Source organism: Notechis scutatus, chromosome 1 (assembly GCF_049901735.1).
Source record: "Notechis scutatus isolate UNSWTSFEM ecotype Mainland chromosome 1, rNotScu1.2, whole genome shotgun sequence".
Taxonomy (NCBI): domain Eukaryota; kingdom Metazoa; phylum Chordata; class Lepidosauria; order Squamata; family Elapidae; genus Notechis; species Notechis scutatus.
Window position 1 is genome coordinate 4,098,547 of NC_142009.1, and position 20,087 is coordinate 4,118,633.

Here is a 20,087-nt window from a genome sequence, read left to right on the forward strand (position 1 = left end):
CTTGTCTGTGTCTCTCCTCTGTGTGCAGCGTATTTGCTGAGCTGTGCCTTCCCCACGCGGCCAGCGTACGGTGACGTCTCTGTCACCAGCACTCACCCGGGCGGCCAAGCGTGCTTCTCCTGCATCGTCGGCTACCAGCTGGCGGGGAAGCCCTGCCTGGAATGCCTCAATGCCACCCATCCCTTCTGGAGCAACCAGGAGCCCACCTGTATCGGTGAGTCAGCAGGAGACGGGGCAGCAGAGTAGGGGAGGGGGTGTCCCACGCCAGACCTGGACCCCACCCCCTCGTGTGACCTGTTGGCTATCACCTTACGCTCGCTGTGCTTCGCTGCTACGCGATGACAGACCGCCGTGAACCACGAGGAAGGGGAAGGAGGAGGGCGAAGCTTGGGAAATCGAAAGTCGTGACCGTACGACCTCAAGGCACTGCCTCAAGGTCATCCAGCTGGAAAAAAGAAAGGAGACGCACCACCTCCAGGCGGTGCTCGGAGTGACCGTTGTGAAAACATCTTGCATGCTTCGATTGGTTACAGTGGGGTGGACGGCAAGGGAGAGTTAACTTAGGGATTTGGGCGCGCGATCCTCACTTCTGGCTTTGCACTCCTGCCATGCATTTGATCTCTAATACAATTATATCTTTCACAACAAATGGAGCCGAACTCTTTTTTTAAGAGTTCAGGTTGTAGCCAGGTTGTTCTTGCCCGTTCTGTGCTCTTCCTGCAGCGGCGTGTGGAGGGGTGATCCGAAATGCCACCACTGGGCGCATCGTGTCGCCGGGCTTCCCGGCCAACTACAGCAACAACCTCACCTGCCACTGGGTGCTGGAGGCGTCCCCAGGACAGCGGGTACACCTACATTTCGAGAAGGTCTCCTTGGCAGAGGATGATGACAGGTGGGCCCTCGGAGGACGGGGGGGCAAGGGATGGGGGGCTGCAGGGGGCTCTGTTCAGGGTTTTGGCCCTTTGAGGTAGATGAAGGTGAAAGAGGGTGCACCTTGCTGACCGGGGAGTTCTGGGGGTGGAACTCCACCCATCTTAAACCAAACTGGAGAATTCTGGGAGTGGAAGCCCTCCCCTCTTAAAGCATCCTGACTGGGGGATTCTGGGAGTGGAAGTCTGTCCATCTTAAAGAAGGCGGGCTGGGGGATTCTGGGAGTGGAAGTCCACCCTCTTAAAGCAGGCTGGCTGGGGGATTCTGGGAGTGGAAGTCTGTCCCTCTTAAAGCAGGCTGGCTGGGGAATTCTGGGAGTGGAAGTCTGTCCATCTTAAAGAAGGCGGGCTGGGGATTCTGGGAGTGGAAGCCCACCCTCTTAAAGCAGGCTGGCTGGGGGATTCTGGGAGTGGAAGTCCTCCCTCTTAAGGCAGGCTGGCTGGGGATTCTGGGAGTGGAAGCCCTCCCCTCTTAAAGCAGGCTGGCTGGGGGATTCTGGGAGTGGAAGTCCACCCTCTTAAAGCATCCTGACTGGGGGATTCTGGGAGTGGAAGTCTGTCCATCTTAAAGAAGGCGGGCTGGGGGATTCTGGGAGTGGAAGTCCAGCCCTCTTAAAGCAGGCTGGCTGGGGGATTCTGGGAGTGGAAGCCCTCCCCTCTTAAAGCAGGCTGGCTGGGGGATTCTGGGAGTGGAAGCCCTCCCCTCTTAAAGCTGCCAAGGTCAAGAAACTCTGTTTTAGGGCAATGGCCCCTCTGCAAGATGGAGGATCTCTCTCTGCTGCCCCAAATCCTGTAAACCTGGAGAGCCTCAGAAAGGAAACCTGATCCTCTTCGTTGCAGGCTGATCATCCGTAACGGCAACAACATCGAGGCGCCTCCTGTGTACGACTCGTACGAGGTCGAGTATCTGCCTATCGAGGGGCTGGTCAGTACCAGCCGTGGCTTCTTCGTCGAGTTTTCCACGGATAGTGGCGGCGTGGCGGCTGGGGTGGCCCTCCGCTATGAGGGTGAGTGGCCAAGAAGAGCCGGGCTCCCCGCAGGCGTTGTTCCCCCTAGGATGACCCATGCCAACCTATCGCAGGGGGTTGGACTAGAAGACCTCCAAGGTCCCTTCCCACTAGTGGTGGGATTCAAAAATCCTAACAACTGCCCAGTTGCTGGGTGGGCGTTGCCATGGTGGGCGTGGCCTACTGGAATTTTGGGAGGGCCGTTTTTCATCTTCCCCAGAGTCCGGAGGCTTGCCTCGGGCCTCTGGGAGAGCGAAAACGGCCTTCCCCAGGCTCCCGAGGCCCTGTGGAAGCTGGAAACAGGCCCGTTTCTAAACTTCCGGAACTTCCCATACGGCCATTTTTCATCCTCCCAGAGCCTCCTGCGCTTACCTGCATCCAAAATGGGCCCTGAGGAGACTGGGGAGGGGAGGGGAGGGGAGGGCAAGGCCAGCCGGTCAGTTCAACTACCGGTTCAGCGAACCAGATGTAAATTTAACATCCAGTTTGCCTGGACCGGCCCGAACCGGCTGAATCCCGCCTCAGCTTCCCCACTCTGTTAAACCTGTTACAGGTTTAACTTCAGCTGGCTGAGGCTGATGGGAACTGTAGTCCAGCAGCCAGCAGGGGCCAGTCCCGTTAAAAGGAGACCCAAGCCCTCCTTGTCCCCGCTCTGCCCTTTGCAGCTTTCAGGCCCGGTCACTGCTACGAGCCCTTCGTCAAGTACGGGAACTTCACCTCCAGCAACGGGAGCTACAAAGTGGGCACCACCGTGGAGTTCACCTGTGAGCCCGGCTACACCCTGGAGCAAGGCTCGGTCATCATCGAGTGCGTAGATCCCTCCAACCCCCAGTGGAATGAGACGGAGCCGGCCTGCCGAGGTGAGCGGTGGGGAAGGAGACGGCTGGAGGAAATAACAAGAGTTGATTCCCTTGTGGCTACATAAGGATTCTAGGCTGCTGCCTCTTTTGACTCCACCCTCAGGCTCTGCCACTCCTTCTCTTACGTTTCTTTCCTTCTAATCTTTTTCCCTTTCACGTTCTTCCTTCCTTCCTTCCTTCCTTCCTTCCTTCCTTCCTTCCTTCCTTCCTTCCTCTTTTTCATTCATCTCCTTTCCTCCCTCCCTCCCTCCTCCTTCCTTCCTTCCTTCCTTCCTTCCTTCCTTCCTTCCTTCCTTCCTTCCTTCCTTCTCTCTCTTCTTTGACCCTTTCTTACGTTCCTTCCTCTGTCCTTCCCTCCCTCCTCCCTCCCTCCCTCTTCCTTCTTCCTCCCTCCCTATTGCTCCTTCCTCCCTTCCTCCTTCCTCTTTTCTTTCTTTCTTTCTTCCTTCCTTCCTCTCTCTTGCTCTTTTCTTCCTTCTTCTCTCCCTCTCTCCATTTTTCCTTCCTTCCCCTGTTCCTTCCTTCCTTCCTTCTCTCTCTTCTTTGACCCTTTCTTACGTTCCTTCCTCTGTCCTTCCCTCCCTCCTCCCTCCCTCCCTCTTCCTTCTTCCTCCCTCCCTATTGCTCCTTCCTCCCTTCCTCCTTGTTCCTTTCTTCCTTCCTTCCTTCCTTCCTTCCTTCCTTCCTTCCTTCCTTCCTTCCTTCCTTCCTCTCTCTTGCTCTTTTCTTCTCTCCCTCTCTCCATTTTTCCTTCCTTCCCCTGTTCCTTCCTTCCTTCCCTCCCTCTTGCTCCTTCCTTCCACCCCGCTTGTTCCTTTCTTCCTTCCTTCCTTCCCTCCCTCTTGCTTTTTTTCTTCCTTCTTCTCTCCCTTCCTCCATTTTCCCTTCCTTCCTCCCTTCCTGTCTCCCTCCGTTTCCTTCCTTTCTTCCTTCTCCTTGACATCTCCCTCCCTCCCTCTTCCCATCTTCCTTCTCCCTCCGTCTTCTTTCTTCCCCTCCCTCCATTTCCTCCCTCCCTCCCTCCCTATCCTCATTTTCCTTCCTTCTTTCCAGATACAAAAGGCCAGGTCCTCACCCGAAGCTCCCATAAAAACTAAGGTACTTTATTGCTCCCTGTCAGCTGTTTGTCTTCCTCCTTGGATTCAAACTCCGACAGGGGCATGTCAGCAACATAGTATTCCATCAGGGGGCTCCCTCTTGTGGCGAAAGAGAAGAACTGCGACGCTGCACAAGAGACAGTACAACAGTGTGAGCCCCAACTAGAGGATTTTCCTGTCTAATACAGCAGGGGTCCCCAACCACCGGGCCCCGGACCGGTAACGGTCCGTGGAACATTTTCTACCGGGCCGCCAGTTTGCTGGGCGCCACCATCTTGTTTCGATGAGAAAGTGCTTCCGGGTGAGCTTTTCCGGTTGGAAAGCGGCGTTTGCGTCCTGAAGGAATCCTCGCGCCTTAGTTTCATCGAAGGGGGGGGCTTCAAAACGAAACTAAGGCGCGAGGATTCTTTCAGCACCCAAGGCAAGGCGAGCCGAACGACCGTCCCGAAGCCCATCGACAAAGGTACAGAGGAGGAGTTGAAGGTGGCGGGGAGAAGCGGGGGACGGCTGGCTGGCCGGTCTCTCGGCTCGCCTTGCCTTGTCATGCGTGCTGATGCCGGTAGCGGGCCGTGGCACAAAAAAGGTTGGGGGCCACTGTAATACAGGATTGGGATAAATCAATACCCGGGCAATGCTAGCTTTAAAATAAAAAAGGTAGAAACTCAAGAGAGGGGTCTAAAAACCCAGCATTGGCTATGCTCACGCATGACCTCTTTCTCACGTGTGTCCCCCAACAGCGGTGTGCAGTGGGGAGATCACGGATGCGTCCGGCGTGGTTTTGTCCCCCAACTGGCCCGAACCGTACGGAAAGGGGCAGGATTGCATCTGGGGCATTCACGTGGAAGAGGACAAGCGCATCATGTTGGACATACGTGTGTGAGTGGACTGCTTCTCTCTTCCCCTCTTTCGCACCTGGGGCCCAGCTCTCCTTAAGGCAGGCAAACCAACAGAATTGAACCCACGGCCACACCCAAGGAGCTCTGGATTTATGACTGCAATTGAGCCCGGAGGTTGCTAAGCAAGGCCGTGTTTAAGACGTGGCGGCGCAGGAGTGAGAAGGCAGGATTGCAGGTTAACTCACTGCCCACTGCCAGCAGTTCGATCCTTATCGGGTCGAGGTTGACACAGGTCGGTAAAATGAGGACCTGGATTGTTGGCGGGTGTGTGTGTGTATGTGTGCAAGAAGCTGACTATAAACTGCTTAGAAAGAGCTGTAAAAGCACTGTGAAGCGGTGTATAAATCTAAATGCTGTTGTTTGGGAAAGAAGGAAGGGAAGGAAGGAAGGAAGGAAGGAAGGAAGGAAGGAAGGAAGGAAGGAAAGAAAGAGAAGGAAGGGAAGGAGGAAGGAAGGAAGGAAGAGAAGGAAGGAAAGAAGGGAAGGAAGGAAAGGAAGGGAAGAGAGAAGGAAAGGGAGGAAGGAAGAGAAAGAAGGGAAGTGAGAGAGAAGGAAAGGGAGGAAGGAAGGAAGAAGAAGGAAGGGAAGGGAAGGGAAGGAAGGAAGGAAGGAAGGGAGGGAGGGAAGGAGGGAGGGAGGGAGGGAGGGAGGAAGGAAAGGGAGGAAGGAAAGGAAGGGAAGGAAGGGAAAGAAGGAAGGAAGGGAAGGAAGGGAAGGAAGGAAGGAAGGGAAAGAAGGAAGGAAGGAAAGGGAGGAAGGAAGGAAGGGAAGTAAAGAATAAGGAAAGGAAGGGAAGGGAGAGAAGGAAAGGGAGGAAGGAATGGAAGGGAAGGAAGGAAGGAAAGGAAGGAAGGAACGAAGGAAGGAAGAGAAGGAAGGAAGTGAGAGAAGGAAAGGAGGAAGGAAGGAAGGGAAGGGAAGGAAGGAAGGAAGGGAAGGGAAGGGAAGGGGAAGGGGAAGGAAGGAAGGAAGGAAGGAAGGAAGGAAGGAAGGAAGGAAGGAAGGAAGGAAGGAAGGAAGGAAGGAAGGAAGATGCTTTCTGAGCTGGGTGGTTTCCTTGCAGACATTTCATGACCCAACTAGGGAACATCATCAGGGCTAGAAGGGAGTGGGGAGAGGAGGAGGAAGTGGAGGAGGAGAAAGATAGATAGATAGATAGATAGATAGATAGATAGATAGATAGATAGATAGATAGATAGATAGATAGAAGAGAGATAGATAGATAGATAGATAGATAGATAGATAGATAGATAGATAGATAGATAGATAGATAGATAGATAGATATGACAGAGAAGAGATGGGGTTGGCAGGGCCAGTCAGAGGCGGGATTGGCCGGTTCTCCGAACCACTCAACACCTCCGCTCCTGGTTCTCCAGAACAGGTCAGAACCGGCTGAAAACCACCCCTGGCCCCCCTGTTGAGGCAGCCCCCTCCCCCTCCTCCTCCCCTCTCCCCACTTGTCCTTCAAAGGTTGCGCCTTGGCAAAGGGGACACGCTGACCTTCTACGACGGGACGACCTGACGGCCCGCATCCTGGGCCAGTACTCCGGCTCCCACCGGCATTTCCAGCTCTTCACCGCCATGGCCGACGTCACCGTCCAGTTCCAGTCGGATCCCGGGAGCAGCGCCGTGGGTTACCGGAATGGCTTCATCATCCATTTCGCCGGTAAGCGGAGCAGCGGCCTTCTTTGCGGCTCAGCTTTTAACATGCCCCGGGAGGGGGGGAGGGGAGAGAAAGGGGGAGGGGCATTGCAGTTACAGGCAGTCCTCAAATTACGACCTCAGTGGAGCCCAAAATTCCCATAGCGAAGTTAGCCCAGTTGTAAAATGGATTTTGCCCCGTTTTATGACCGTTCTTGCTTCAGTTGTTAAGTGAATCGCTGCAGTTGTTAACATAGGAACATGGTTGTTAAATGAATCACTGTCTTTCTTAACATAGGAACGTGGTTGTTAAGTGAATCACTGCATTTCTTAACATAGGAACATGGTTGTCAGGTGAACCACTGCATTTCTTAACATAGGAACATGGTTGTTAAGTGAATCACTGCATTTCTTAACATAGGAACATGGTTGTCAGGTGAACCACTGCATTTCTTAACATAGGAACGTGGTTGTTAAGTGAATCACTGCATTTCTTAACATAGGAACATGGTTGTCAGGTGAACCACTGCATTTCTTAACATAGGAACATGGTTGTTAAGTGAATCACTGCATTTCTTAACATAGGAACATGGTTGTCAGGTGAACCACTACTGTCGTTAAGTTAAGAACACCGTGATTAAGTGAATCTGCCTTCCCCATTGACCTTCTGGCGATCAAAGTCAAAGGAGGGGGGAATTCAGATTCACTTAACAACCGTGTCCCTAACAACGACTGCAACGATTCACTTAACAACGGTGGCAAGAAAGGTCGTAACGGGGGGGCTCAACTCCCTCCACAGCCGTCTCGCTTAGCTACGGAATTTTTTGGGCTCAACCGTGGGTCGTTAAGCCGAGGACTACCTGTATATCTTTGGAAGCCCCATTGAGGCGGCCAGAAGGGGGAGCTTCCCAGTGGGGCCGGGGGGGGGGGGTTTCAAAGAGGCTCTCGTCCCGTCCCCCCCGTTCTATTATCATCCTTTTACTGTTGTGGACCTTACAATCGCTATCTGATTATATAAGCAGGCAGACTAACTCCACAAAGCATCCATACCAAGTCTTTCTATTGGTTCATCAGGCATCCTCAATAACTCACGGTTATGTTGAGATTCATCTCAATGTCCAACTCTTTGCATAGCTGACTTTCTGGTGTAAAAGGATGGTACCAGAGCATACAAAACATTTACTAGACCAATACTCGAATACAGTTCATCAGTCTGGAACCCACACTACGTATCTGATATTAGCACAATTGAGAAAGTCCAGAAATATTTCACAAGAAGAGTTCTCCACTCTTCTGCTCGTTGTAGAATACCTTATGCCACCAGACTTGAAATTCTAGAACTAGAAAACCTAGAATTATGCCGTCTTCGGTCCGATCTAAGTATAGTATATAAAATCATACATTGCAATGTCCTACCTGTCAATGAATACTTCAGCTTCAACCATAACAACACAAGAGCACACAATAGATACAAACTCAAAGTAAACCGCACCAAACTTGATTGCAGGAAATACGACTTCAGCAATAGAGTGGTCAATGTCTGGAATACTCTACCCGACTCTGTAGTCTCTTCCCAAACCCCAAAACTTTAACCTTAGACTGTCTACTATTGACCTCACCCCTTTCCTAAGAGGTCTGTAGGGGGCGTGCATAAGCGCACCAACGTGCCTACCGTCCCTGTCCTATTGTTTCTCTTATTCTTTTATTTTTCTTATATGCAGCCATTTCATGTATTCACAACTATGTATACATTTATACTTATTATCTTGTAAACAATTGGCAAATCAAATAAATAAAATAAATAAATAAATAATCTTTCACCCCCCAAAATGAAGGAGAAAGGGGGTGAGGCAGCAGCTGGGTTCCAGGCAAGAGGGAGGGGAACTTCCCCAACCCACCGAGGGTCAGTTTAGGGACCAATCAGGATTGCAGGTGTGACCGCATGACGTGGACTACATTTCCCAGGATACCTTAGCTACACTTAACCATGATGCATTGCCTTAAGGGGACAGTTCCCAATTCCTAACTTAACTATACCAATTCCCCATTAACTATACACTGTCTGGACAGCGCACCCCCAGCCCCCCAAAATCAGGTGCCAAGGGAGGGGCCCCTGGCCAGCCTCCCTTTCGGCCTCTTGCTCTTCTCCCCCCGGCAGAGGTTGCACGCAACGACACCTGCCCGGAGCTCCCCGAAATCCCCAATGGCTGGAAGACCACCTCACACCCGGAGCTGATCCACGGGGCCGTGGTTACCTACCACTGCTACCCGGGCTACGAGTTGGTGGGCACCGAGCTGCTGATGTGCCACTGGGACTTGGTGTGGAGCGGGGACCTGCCCTCCTGCCAGAGAGGTGAGTGGGGGGTGTGTGTGTGAGATCTGGGGCTGGGAGGAGGAAGAGGAGGAGGAGGAGGAGGAGGAGGAGGAGGAGGAGGAGGAGGAGGAGGAGGAGGAGGAGGAGGAGGAGGAGGAGGAGGAATAATTCTACATGCTGAGTGATTGTGCCCATCTAGCTGGGAAGGAGGAAAGGGGAGTAGAGGAGAGGAAGGGAGGGAGGGAGGAAGGAAGGAATGGAAGGAGGGAAGGAAGGAGAAAGAGAAGGAAGGGAAGTACAAAGGAAAGGAAGATAAAAGGGAAAGGGAAAGAAGATAAAAAGGGAAAGGAAAGATTGGAAGGAAAGGACGGATGAAGAGAGGAGAGGGAGAGGAAAGGAAAGGAAGATAAAAAGGAAAAGAAAGGAAAAGAAAAGAAGATAAAAAGGGAAAGGAAAGATTGGAAGGAAAGGATGGATGAAGAGGAGAAGAAAGGAAAAGAGAAGAAAAGATTAAAAGGGAAAGGAAAGGAATGGAAAGGAAAGGATGCATGAAGAGGAGAGGTGAGGAAAGGAAAACAAAAAAGGAAAGGAAAGTAATGAAAAGGAAAAGATGCGTGAAAAGGAGAGGAAAGAAAAGATAAAAAGGAAAGGAATGAAAAGGAAAGGCTGCATGGAGAGGAGAGGAGAGGAAAGGAAGATAAAAAGGAAAGGGAAAGAAGATAAAAAGGGAAAGGAAAGATTGGAAGGAAAGGATGGATGAAGAGGAGAAGAAGGGAAAAGAGAAGAAAAGATAAAAAGGGGAAGGAAAGTAATGGAAAGGAAAGGATGCATGAAGAGGAGAGGAGAGGAAAATAAAAAAGGAAAGGAAAGGAATGAAAAGGAAAAGATGCGCGAAGAGGAGAGGAAAGAAAAGATAAAAAGGAAAGGAATGAAAAGGAGAGGCTGCATGGAGAGGAGAGGAAAGGAAAGGGAAAGAAGATAAAAAGGGAAAGAAAGGAAAGTAAGGAAAAGGAAAGGAAAAAAAAAGATAAAAAGGGAAAGGAATGAAAAGGAAAGGGTGGATGAAGAAGAGAGGAGAGGAAAGGAGGCAGAGGCAGCCTGGAGAATTCTGGGAGTGGAAGTCCACAAGTTTTCAAGTGTCCAAAGTTGGACCCCCCTCCATCCATTGTGCTTGCAAAACCACTGATGGCTTTATTTTGGGTGTGTTAAGAGCTCCCCCTACTGGCTGAGGAGGGGATCGTTGTCAAGTCTGGAATGTCCAAAGGAGGCGGTGCGAAAACAAGCAGATTCACAGAGGTTGGAAGGGACCTTGTAGGTCATCTAGTCCAACCCTACTCCGCCCAAGCAGGAGACCCTACCCCAATTCTGACAAATGGTGGTCCAATCGCTTCTTGAAAGCCTCAAATGAAAGCATTCTGCTTAATGACAGACCGCTGCCAAAATATGATTGTACCCATTTTATGACTGTCACACATTATGTCCATGATGGGCCGGCTCCGTTACTGTTGGAACATGAGGAGTATCTGTACACGTTCATTTCTTTCCTGCCTCCTTTTATCCTGTCCCTTTAAGTACAGGGGATCCTCGGCTTACAATCATTAGTTTACTGACCATTCAAAGTTACAACGGCACTGGAAAAATTGACTTATTTTTCAGACTTACGATGGTTGCAGCCTCCCTGTGGTCATGTGATCAAAATTCAGGGGCTGGGCCACGGACTCGTAGTTATGACAGTCGCAGTTGCCGTGGGGGTCACACGGTTGCTTCCTTAACCTTCTGCCAAGCCAAGTCAGTGTGAGGAAAACCAAATTCACTTAACGACCGTGTTCCTATCTTAACAACTGCAGTGAAACACTTAACAGTGGTGGCAAGAAAGGTCATGAAATGGGACAAAACTGTCTCGCTTAGTGAGGGAAATTTTGCACTCAGTTGTGGTCATAAGCTGAGGACTTCCTCTGTGTGTGTATTTGTGTGTGTATGTTTAGTATATATGTGTGTGTGTGTGTGTGTGTGTGTGTGTGTGTGTGTTTGTAGATTTTCACGGGTACAGGTATGTAGGTCTAGGTGTGTTCAGGTCTTTTCCCTTGCTTTCGGCTTCGTGCCAGTGCAAGCAGGATATCTCCACAACAAAACTCACAAGGCCATCACAGAGCCCATTATACCAACATCAACTCCATCAACCAATCAAGAGGCAGCAGCGCAGCCAACCAGCCCAGCACACCAGCCCCCCAGTATATATAGAGAGACGGCAGCTCCGATCCACACACTGTTTGCACTGGCAGGAAGCCGGAAGCACCAGCCTGAGGTGGCAAGTGGGACCTCGCCGAAATGTCGCCAAGATACTCTTAATCTTACACGGGAAAAGACCCGAACACACCTAGACCTACATATGTGTGTATGTGTATATATATATGTATTATGTGTATATGTATTACACGTGTGTGTGTGTTTAGTACATATGTGTGTATATGTATTACATGTATATGTATGTGTGTGTGTGTGTGTGTGTGTAGTATATATATATATATATATATATATATATATATATATATATATATATGTGTGTGTGTGTGTATGTATATGTATTACGTGTATCTATCTATATAAAAGCGAAATTACCCCTCACGCATCATCACAAAATCTCCAGAACCGTAAAGCCTACAAACTTGAAGTTTGGCCCGTAGGTTCCTCTTGGCTTCTAGGGGCTCCCTAAGAAAGGATTTTTTTCCAAAGGACCCTTAGAGCATTTAGAGTATTTCCTATATTATTATTATTATTATTATTATTATTATTATTATTATTATTATTATTATTACTATTATTACTATTACTACTATTATTATTACTACTATTATTATTATTACTATTATTATTATTAATTATTAATTATTATTATTATTAATTATTATTATTAACATGCTCTGATGCTAAGGAGTTCTACTCCCCCTCCTCACCTGAAAAGAAATCTCTTCCAAATGCAAAACACAAGCAGAGGAGAGGAGGTTCAGTTTCAGAGCACCAAGCAGCTTTAGTACAGAGCAGTTGAGCTAAGCCACGCCCAGGCTCCTTGCTGTCTCCTCCTTGCTCACACAGCAAATACTGTTTCAGTTTCCAAACAGCCCTCAACTCTCTCTAACATACTGACAGGGCGCTAGCCAGATGAATACCAATGGATGCTAGTAGACAGAGGCAGATTTCCCCCCCCTTATTTTCCTCCCAAAAAACTAAGCCCGGTCACATAGTTTCATAGCAAAGCACGGGGACCGAGCTAGTATATATATGTGTGTGGGTGTGGGTGTGTGTGTGTATGTATATGTATTATGTGTGTAGTACATGTGTGTGTGTGTGTGTGTGTGTGTGTGTGTATAGATATAGATACATGTCTGAAAATAGCATAGAACTTCTACTTGAAGAGGGGACCGGAGTAGAACACCTCCAAAGTCCCTTCCCACCTGTTTTTTGTGTTTGTGTGTGTGTGTGTAACTACTGCTGTATATATGTGTGCATGTGTATGAGTGAGAGTACGTACACACATACACACACACACACACAGATAGATAGATAGATAGATAGATAGATAGATAGATAGATAGATAGATGAAAGAAAAAATGATTGAGATAGATGGATGGATGGAAGAGAAAGATTGATAGACATAAGGGTGATAGAGATAGATAGATGACAGATAGACTTGATATAGATGTATAGACAGACACAGATGAAAGAGATAGATAGATGGATGGATGGATAGATAGATAGATAGATAGATAGATAGATAGATAGATAGATAGATAGATAGATAGAGGTAAATAGATGATAGATAGATAGATAGATAGATAGATAGATAGATAGATAGATAGATAGATAGATAGATAGATAGATAGATAGATAGATAGATGGATGGATAGATAGATAGATAGATGATAGATAGATAGATAGATAGATAGATAGATAGATAGATAGATAGATAGATAGATAGATAGATAGATAGATAGATAGATAGATAGATAGATAGATTGGATGGATGGATGGATGGATGGATAGATAGATAGATAGATAGATAGATAGATAGATAGATGATAGATAGATAGATAGATAGACAGACAGACAGACAGACTGTAGATATACATAAATAATTCCAGGGCATAAGTGGATTACGGGGGTCTGCGTAGCGCTTCCAGGGCCTTCTGAGCTCGGGCCCCTCCCAATGAGGTGGCACCTGCCCCCCTCTGCCCTTGGGCTGTCCCCCTGCCCGCCTACCTACTGGTTCCCTTTTTGTCTCTCTTAGTGACCGCTTGTCCAGACCCTGGAGACGTGGAGCACAGCCGTCGCGTGGTCTCCGCCAACAAATTCCCGGTGGGCTCTGCCATCCAGTTCCTCTGCGACAAGGGCTTCCTCCTGGCCGGCTCCGGGGAGATCGTTTGCCACGACCGGCCGGGCGGCGGTCCGAAGTGGAGTGACCGGCTGCCCAAATGCATCCGTAAGCTGAGTCTGGGGGGGTCTCCCTGCCTGGGGGGAGGGCGAGAAACTAGCCGGGAGGGGGGTGCAGAGCCTTCGACGGTGACCAGAGGCCAAAGAAATACAGGCAGTCCTCGACTTACGACCATGGATTCATTTAGTGACCATCCAAAGTTCCTCAAAAAAAGTGGCTTACGACCGTTTTTCACACTTACGACCTCCCCGTGGTCACATGATCCAAATTCGGACCCTTGGCAATTGACTCATATTTATGACGGTCACAGTTCAAGTCATCCTCTTTTGCAACCTTCTGACGAGCGACGTCAGCGGGGGGATCCAGATTCACTTAACAACCATGTTACTTGCTTAACAACAGTGGCAAGAAAAGCCATTAAAACGGGACAAAACTCACCCACTGTCTTGCTTAGTGATGGAAATGTTGGCCTCGGTTGTGGTCATAAGTTCGAGGACGACCTGCAGTGATTTAGAAAATGACCCTCGGGCTGAAATTTAGTCCAAGGATCATTTTCCTAAATCAGTAGAGTTAGTCCTCGAACTTACGACCACAATTGAGCCCAATATTTGTGTTGCTAATTTATGTTGCTAATACATTGAGTCTTGCCCCATTTCGTGACCTTTCTGGACATGGTTCTTAAGTGAATCCCTGTAGTTGTTAATGTTGTTAAGTGAATCATTCACTTTGCTTGTCAAACGGTCACAAAAGGGAACAGGTGACCCTGGGAAACTGCGACCATCATAACTGTGAGTCAGTTGCCAAGTCAGTCGGAATGTTGATCACGTGACCAGGGGGATACTGCACCAGTCGTAAGTGTGGAAAACGGTCCTAAGTCCCTTTTTCCATGCCATTGTAACTTCGGTCACTAAATGAACGGTTGTACAGGCGAGGACTAGCTGTATTTCTCACTCAGTAACAACTTTATGATGGGTGGACTTCAACTCCCAGAATTCTCCAGCCAGCACAGGAATTCTGGGAGTTGAAGTCCGCCCATCGTAAAATTGCAAGGTTGAGAAACACTATTTTTTTAAAAAGTGTTTCTCCTGAGTAAAATAAATCTTTAAAAAATCCAGGAGCAAAATCAGAACCAGGCCAGAAAGGAGTTCAAATCTATCAGAATGCACATGGTGTAACTATGTGAGACCACCCAGGAGCAAATAGAGTAAACAAAAGTTTGTATTTTAAATAGTGCTTCTATCTACAAAGAATATATGCACACACTTTAGTCTCAGACCTCAAACAAACAGCAGTCAGCAGTTACAGCATGGAAGCACATATGGAGAAAGAGATACTCTCCCCAGCAGGGCCTCTTCTTATTACAGGCTCTTAAAGTGATATCAGCCCAAAAACCTTGCTGACTCGTTTCCCAGCATTACATCATCTTAGCAGCTGGTCAGCTCTTAAATCATTACCCTGAGAGAATGAATGAATGTTCAATGAATGAATGTTCAATGAATGAATGTATGAGTGTGTGCACAGTGTGACTATGTGAGACAACCCAGGAGCAGTAAACAGGTTTTCATTTAAATAGTGGTTTTATCCAGGGGTGGGATTCTAACGGTTCACACCTATTCGCTAGAACCGGTTGTTAATATTCTAAGCAGTTTGGAGAACTGGTTGTTAGAAGAAATTACTGGGCTAATCCTGTAAGGAAGGCGGGAAGGAAACATTCTGGTGTTGCTTACAGAAACTGCCTCTCCGTTTACCCTTATTACATTCTTAGCAGGACTAGACTTCCTGTCTCTGGAACGTCTCTGGAGTTTTTTTCCCCTCCTTTACTGGTACTTTGCTTGTGTGGAGTCACCATTCAAAGTTACAATGGCACTGAAAAAAGTGACTTATGACCGTTTTTCACACTTATGACTGTTGCAGCATCCCCACAGTCGTGAGAGGCCAGGCGAGGAGATGCGTGCCTCGATGTGAGTGATATTGAATTGGCCACACCCAGCCAATAACATGACCACCAAGCCACACCCACCACCTAAGCCACGCCCACAGAACCGGTTATTTAAAAAAATGAATCCCACCCCTGGTTTTATCTACAAAGAAAGTATACATACACATCCTTTAGTCAGACTTCAAACAAACAACAATCAGTAATTACAGCACACATGGAGAGAGTGATACTCCCCAACAGGGCCTCTTCTTATTACAGGCTCTTAAAGTGATATCGGCCCCAAAACCTTGCCGACTCGTTCCCAGCATTACATCATCCTAGCAGCTGGTCAGCTCTTAGATCATTACCTTCAGAGAATCCTGCCGTTCTTTTCTTCCAGCCGAGGTCTACGAACCCTGCACCAACCCGGGCGGACCTGAACACAGCACTCAGCACCCCGAAAAGCGGCTCTACCAAACTGGGACCACCCTGCGCTTCACCTGTGCCACCGGCTACCTGCCACTGGGCAACGCCATCCTCCGATGCCTGCCTGGGCACCCCTCACACTGGAGCAGCCCTCCCCCGCTTTGCAAAGCTGGTCAGTCTCCGTGGGGGTGTGGTGGGGGAGGGATGAGGGTAAGCTATCCGGAATCCTCTGCTCCGGTGATGGCGAACCTTTTGGTTGTGTGCCAAAAGCCCAGGGGTGGGATTCAAATTGTTTAACAACCGGTTCTGTGGGCGTGGCTTAGGTGGTGGGCGTGGTTTGGTGGTCATGTGACTGGGTGAACGTGGCTTGGTGGTCATGTTATTGGCTGGGCGTGGCCAACTCAACATCCCTCACATCGAGGCACGCATCTCCTCGCCTGGCCTCTCATGACTGTGGGGATGCCGCAACAGTCGTAAGTGTGAAAAACGGTCATAAGTCACTTTTTTCAGTGCCATTGTAACTTTGAATGGTCACTCAACACAAGCAAAGTACCAGCAAAGGAGGGGAAAAAAACTCCAGAGAAGTTCCAGAGACAGTAAGTCTAGTCCTGCCAAGAATGTAATAAGGGATAATGGAGAGGCAGTTTCTGTAAGCAACACCAGAATGTTTCCTTCCTGCCTTCCTTACAGGATTAGCCCAGTAATTTCTTCTAACAACCGGTTCTCTGAACTGCTTAGAATGTTAACAACTGGTTCTAGCGAATAGGTGCGAACCGGTAGAATCCCACCCCTACCAAAAGCGCATGCACATGCGTGCCGGCACCCATAATGCAATGTTGGGGGGGGCATGCATATGCGTGCAACACCCCCTTACCTACACTCTGCATGCGTGCACCTCCCAGCTAATCTTCGGTCTTTTTGAGGCCATTTTCGCCCTCTCGGGGGCTTGAGGGAAGCCTCTGCAGCCTCAGGAGGCTGAAAAATGGGTCCGTTTCAGCACTTCCGGTATTTCCGGAAGGCTCATTTTTTTCGAAAAAGGCCTCAAATGGGCCATAAATCAGCTGGGAGGTGCGCACATGTGCAGCGCAGGTAAGCTTGGCTGGGCCTTGTGTGCCTGTATCAATGGCTCTGCGTGCCATAGGTTCGCCATCATGACTCTAACAGATAACAGATAATCAGAATGGGAAGGGACCTTGTAGGTTATTTAGTCCAAACCCCCCCCTGCCCAAGCAGGAGACCCTACACCATGTCTGACTGAGGGCAGTCCAGTCTCTTCTTGAAAGCCTCCAGGGATGAAGCTCCCACAACTTCTGAAGGCAACTTCTGTTCCATGGGTTGATTGTTCTCACTGTCAGAAAGTTTCTCCTTATTTCCAGGTTGAATCTCTCCTTGTTCAGTTTCCATCCATTATTCCTTCTCTGGCCTTCTGGTGCTTTGGAAAATAGCTTGACCCCCTTCCTCCTCCCTGTGGCAGCCCCTCAAATATTGGAAGGCTGCTCTCCTGTCTCCCCTGGTCCTTCTCTTCCCTAGACTAGCCAGGCCCAGTTCCTGCAACTGTTCTTTGTTTTAGCCTCCAGTCCCCTAATCATCCTGGTTGCTCTTCTCTGCACTTTTTCTAGAGTCTCAACTTCTTTTTTATAGTGACCAAAACTGGATGCAGCACTCTATGTGTAGCTTTACTAAGGCTTTATAGAGTGGTATTAGTACCTCCCTTGATCTCGAATGTATCCCTCTGTTAATGCAACCGTCCGTCGTATGTTTTATCCTCCAGTCCCCTCATCATCCTGGTTGCTCTTCTCTGCACTTTTTTCCTAGAGTCTCAACATCTTGTTTATAGTGTAGTGACCAAAACTGGATGCAGGACTCTAGGTGTGGCCTTACTAAGGATGGATAGAGTGGGATTAGTACCTCCCAGGATCTCGATTGTATCCCCCTGTTAATACAACTTAGGACTGCATTGGCTTTTTTGGCTGCTGCTGCACCCGGCTGGCTCCTGTTTAGCTGGCTCTACTCTCTACATAGCCCTCGACGTATGACAGTTCACTTAGTGACCATATACAAAGTTACAACGGCACTGAAAACGGGGACTTAGGACCATGTTTCACACTTAGGACCCCACGATCAACTCAAGACGCTTGGCAACTGACTCATGTTTACGACGGTCGCCATGTCCCGAGGGGACACGGGGAGGGTCTCAGGGAAATCCTGCCTTAGCACTTGGCCACCCCAGGTGCCCCCCCGACACGAGTCCTGTGCCACGCCTCCCACGGCCACGCCCCACTGGCCCTCTGAGGTCAAACGCAACCCTGATGTAGCCCTCAACGGAATCGAGTTTGACCCCTCCCCCGGTCTAGATTTCTGAGCTGGGAATTGCCAGCCTGCGATGCCCCCCTCCCTAACGCCCCCCCTCTGCTTCCTTTCTAGTCTCCCACGATGAGTTTTATGCCAACCCGAAACTGGACGGTAAGGATCCCCAAAACGTCCTTTGCCCAGGAGGCTGCTGACCAACCCTCCCCCTCTAAGGGATGAGCTTTTGGGGTCCCGCTCTCCCTCCCCCTCTGCTGCCCTGCAGGGGGACCCCTCCCCAAACTCAGCCTCCCGTTTCCTCCTGCAGCTGTGGCCAAAGTGATGCCCGCCAGGGACCCCTTGAGAGGCTCCAGCGTGGCCTTTGAGGTCTTCCTACCCGTGGCTGCCGTTGGGCTTCTCCTGGGCACCGTCTACCTGTGCATTTCCAGGTGAGCTGCGGTGGCCTGAGAGCTGACCGGAAGGGGGTGGGGGGACATAGCCCCCCCTGCCTCCCCACGTGTGTCTTGACCCCAGTCTCCTTCCCTCCTCTGGGGCTGCCCAGGCATCAGGGGAAGATGTCGCTGCCGGCACCCCTGTCCACTTCACACGCCTACGGCCACCACATGGCGGACGATTCGGCTTTTGACAATCCCATCTATGAGACTGGAGTAAGTGGGGGCCCTTCTGGTCCCGGGTGTGCCAAGTAGGGTGAGAGGGGGGCCCACGGAGTGGGATATAGGGGTGTGGGTGTGTTTGGAGGGAGAGAAAGAAAGATGGAGAGAGAGAGAGAGAGGGATGGAGAGAGAAGGAGAGAGAGAATGAGGGGGAGAGATAGAGGGAAAGAGAGAGGGAGAGAGAGGGGAGAGAGGGAGAGAGAGGGAGGGAGAGAGGGAGGAGAGGGAGATGGAAAGAGAAAGAGGGAGAGAAAGAGGGAGGGAGAGAGATGGAGAGAAGGGAGAGAGAGAGGAGAGGGGAGGGAGAGAGAGAGAGAGAAAGAGGGAGGGAGGGAGAGAGATGGAGAGGGAGGGTGGAGAAAGGAAGAGGGAGGGAGAGAGATGGAGAGGGGAATGGAGAGAGAGAAAAGGGAGAGATGGAAAGAGAGGGAGGGAGAGAGATGGAGAGAGAAGGAGAGGGAGAGATGGAAAGAGAGGGATGGAGAGAGAAGGAGAGTGGGAGAGAGGGAGAGAGAGAGAAAGAAGGAGAGAGAGAGAAGGAGAGAGAAAGAGGGAGAGAGGGAGGGAGGGAGAGATGGAGAGAGAAAGAGGGAGAGAGAGGGAGAAGGAGAGATGGAGAGAGGGATGGAGAGAGAAGGAGAGAGGGAGAGAGTGAGATAGAAAGAAGGAGAGAGGGAGGGAGGGAGAGATGGAGAGGGGGGAATGGAGAGAGAGAAAGAGGGAGAGAGAGGGAGAAGCAGAGAGAGAGGGAGAGAAAGCGAGGGAGAGAAGGAAGGAGAGGGAGAAGGAGAGAGGGATGGAGAGAGAGAAGGACAGAGAGAGAAAGAGGGAGGGAGAGAGACCACTTTCATACCTAAGGCAATACTAGAACTCACCGTCTCCTGGTGATTAGCTAGGTGACTTTGGACCAATCCCTGGGAGACACCCCCCACTCTGTTTTGGGGGAGGGGCTGCCTCATTGAACCCGTCCCTTGGGGTGAGGGTTGGGGGGCTGAGAGGCCGACCCCCAAGGGCCCAACCTTCTGCAGGCTTTTCTCTCCGCAGGAGATCCCAGCGGCAGCCTATGAAGTCTCCATCTAGGGCAGGAGCCCCCACTTGAGGGAGGAGCCGGGGGGGAACAGACCCCACCCCACCCTGGACCATGGAGGCTCCCCACCCCTCCCCGCCCTGAGAGAGAGGACCTGTAAATACCTCCCGGCCAGACCTTCCTCGGACCAGCATCGCGCGCGGAGGGGAGGGGGCTGCTGACAGACAGTGCCTCCCCCTTCCAGGACCCCACGGCAACGGCAGCACCCACCCCAACCCTTCCTCAGCTGGGGGGTCTCCCGTCCTCCTGACCCCCCCGATGCTCCTCCCACCTTCCCTCCAGGCCTCTCTAGGAACGCTCCTCACCAAGTGATGCTCCTGGACCATCTGCAACAACCGTTAATGGGATTCTCCCCGACCCACTTTTTCAAGCCCGGGACAAGACCGCCGAACAGCCTGCTCCCCCCGGCAAACTGGACCCTTCCTCTCCATCCTCCAGGCCACGGTTGTCCTCCAAGGGGCTTTCCACCCCAACCCAACCCAACCCAAAAAAGGCAGCCGGACGTTCTTGGTTCTGGGTTT

At 50.2% G+C, this 20,087-nt stretch overlaps 1 protein-coding gene across 1 annotated transcript in view; it reads left to right on the top strand.

The window, feature by feature from the left end:
• SEZ6 (seizure related 6 homolog) overlaps positions 1-19,794 on the top strand; it is a 40,669-nt gene extending 20,875 nt beyond the window's left edge. The window contains 14 exon segments of the mRNA XM_087955788.1: positions 29-214; positions 724-892; positions 1,770-1,936; positions 2,602-2,796; positions 4,631-4,769; positions 6,261-6,298; positions 6,301-6,456; positions 8,590-8,784; positions 13,032-13,223; positions 15,494-15,691; positions 17,944-17,982; positions 18,134-18,254; positions 18,368-18,473; positions 19,524-19,794. Of these exon segments, the coding sequence (XP_087811914.1) occupies positions 29-214; positions 724-892; positions 1,770-1,936; positions 2,602-2,796; positions 4,631-4,769; positions 6,261-6,298; positions 6,301-6,456; positions 8,590-8,784; positions 13,032-13,223; positions 15,494-15,691; positions 17,944-17,982; positions 18,134-18,254; positions 18,368-18,473; positions 19,524-19,559 (1,937 nt within the window). The 3' untranslated portion in view covers positions 19,560-19,794.
• Positions 19,795-20,087: the final 293 nt, after the last annotated feature.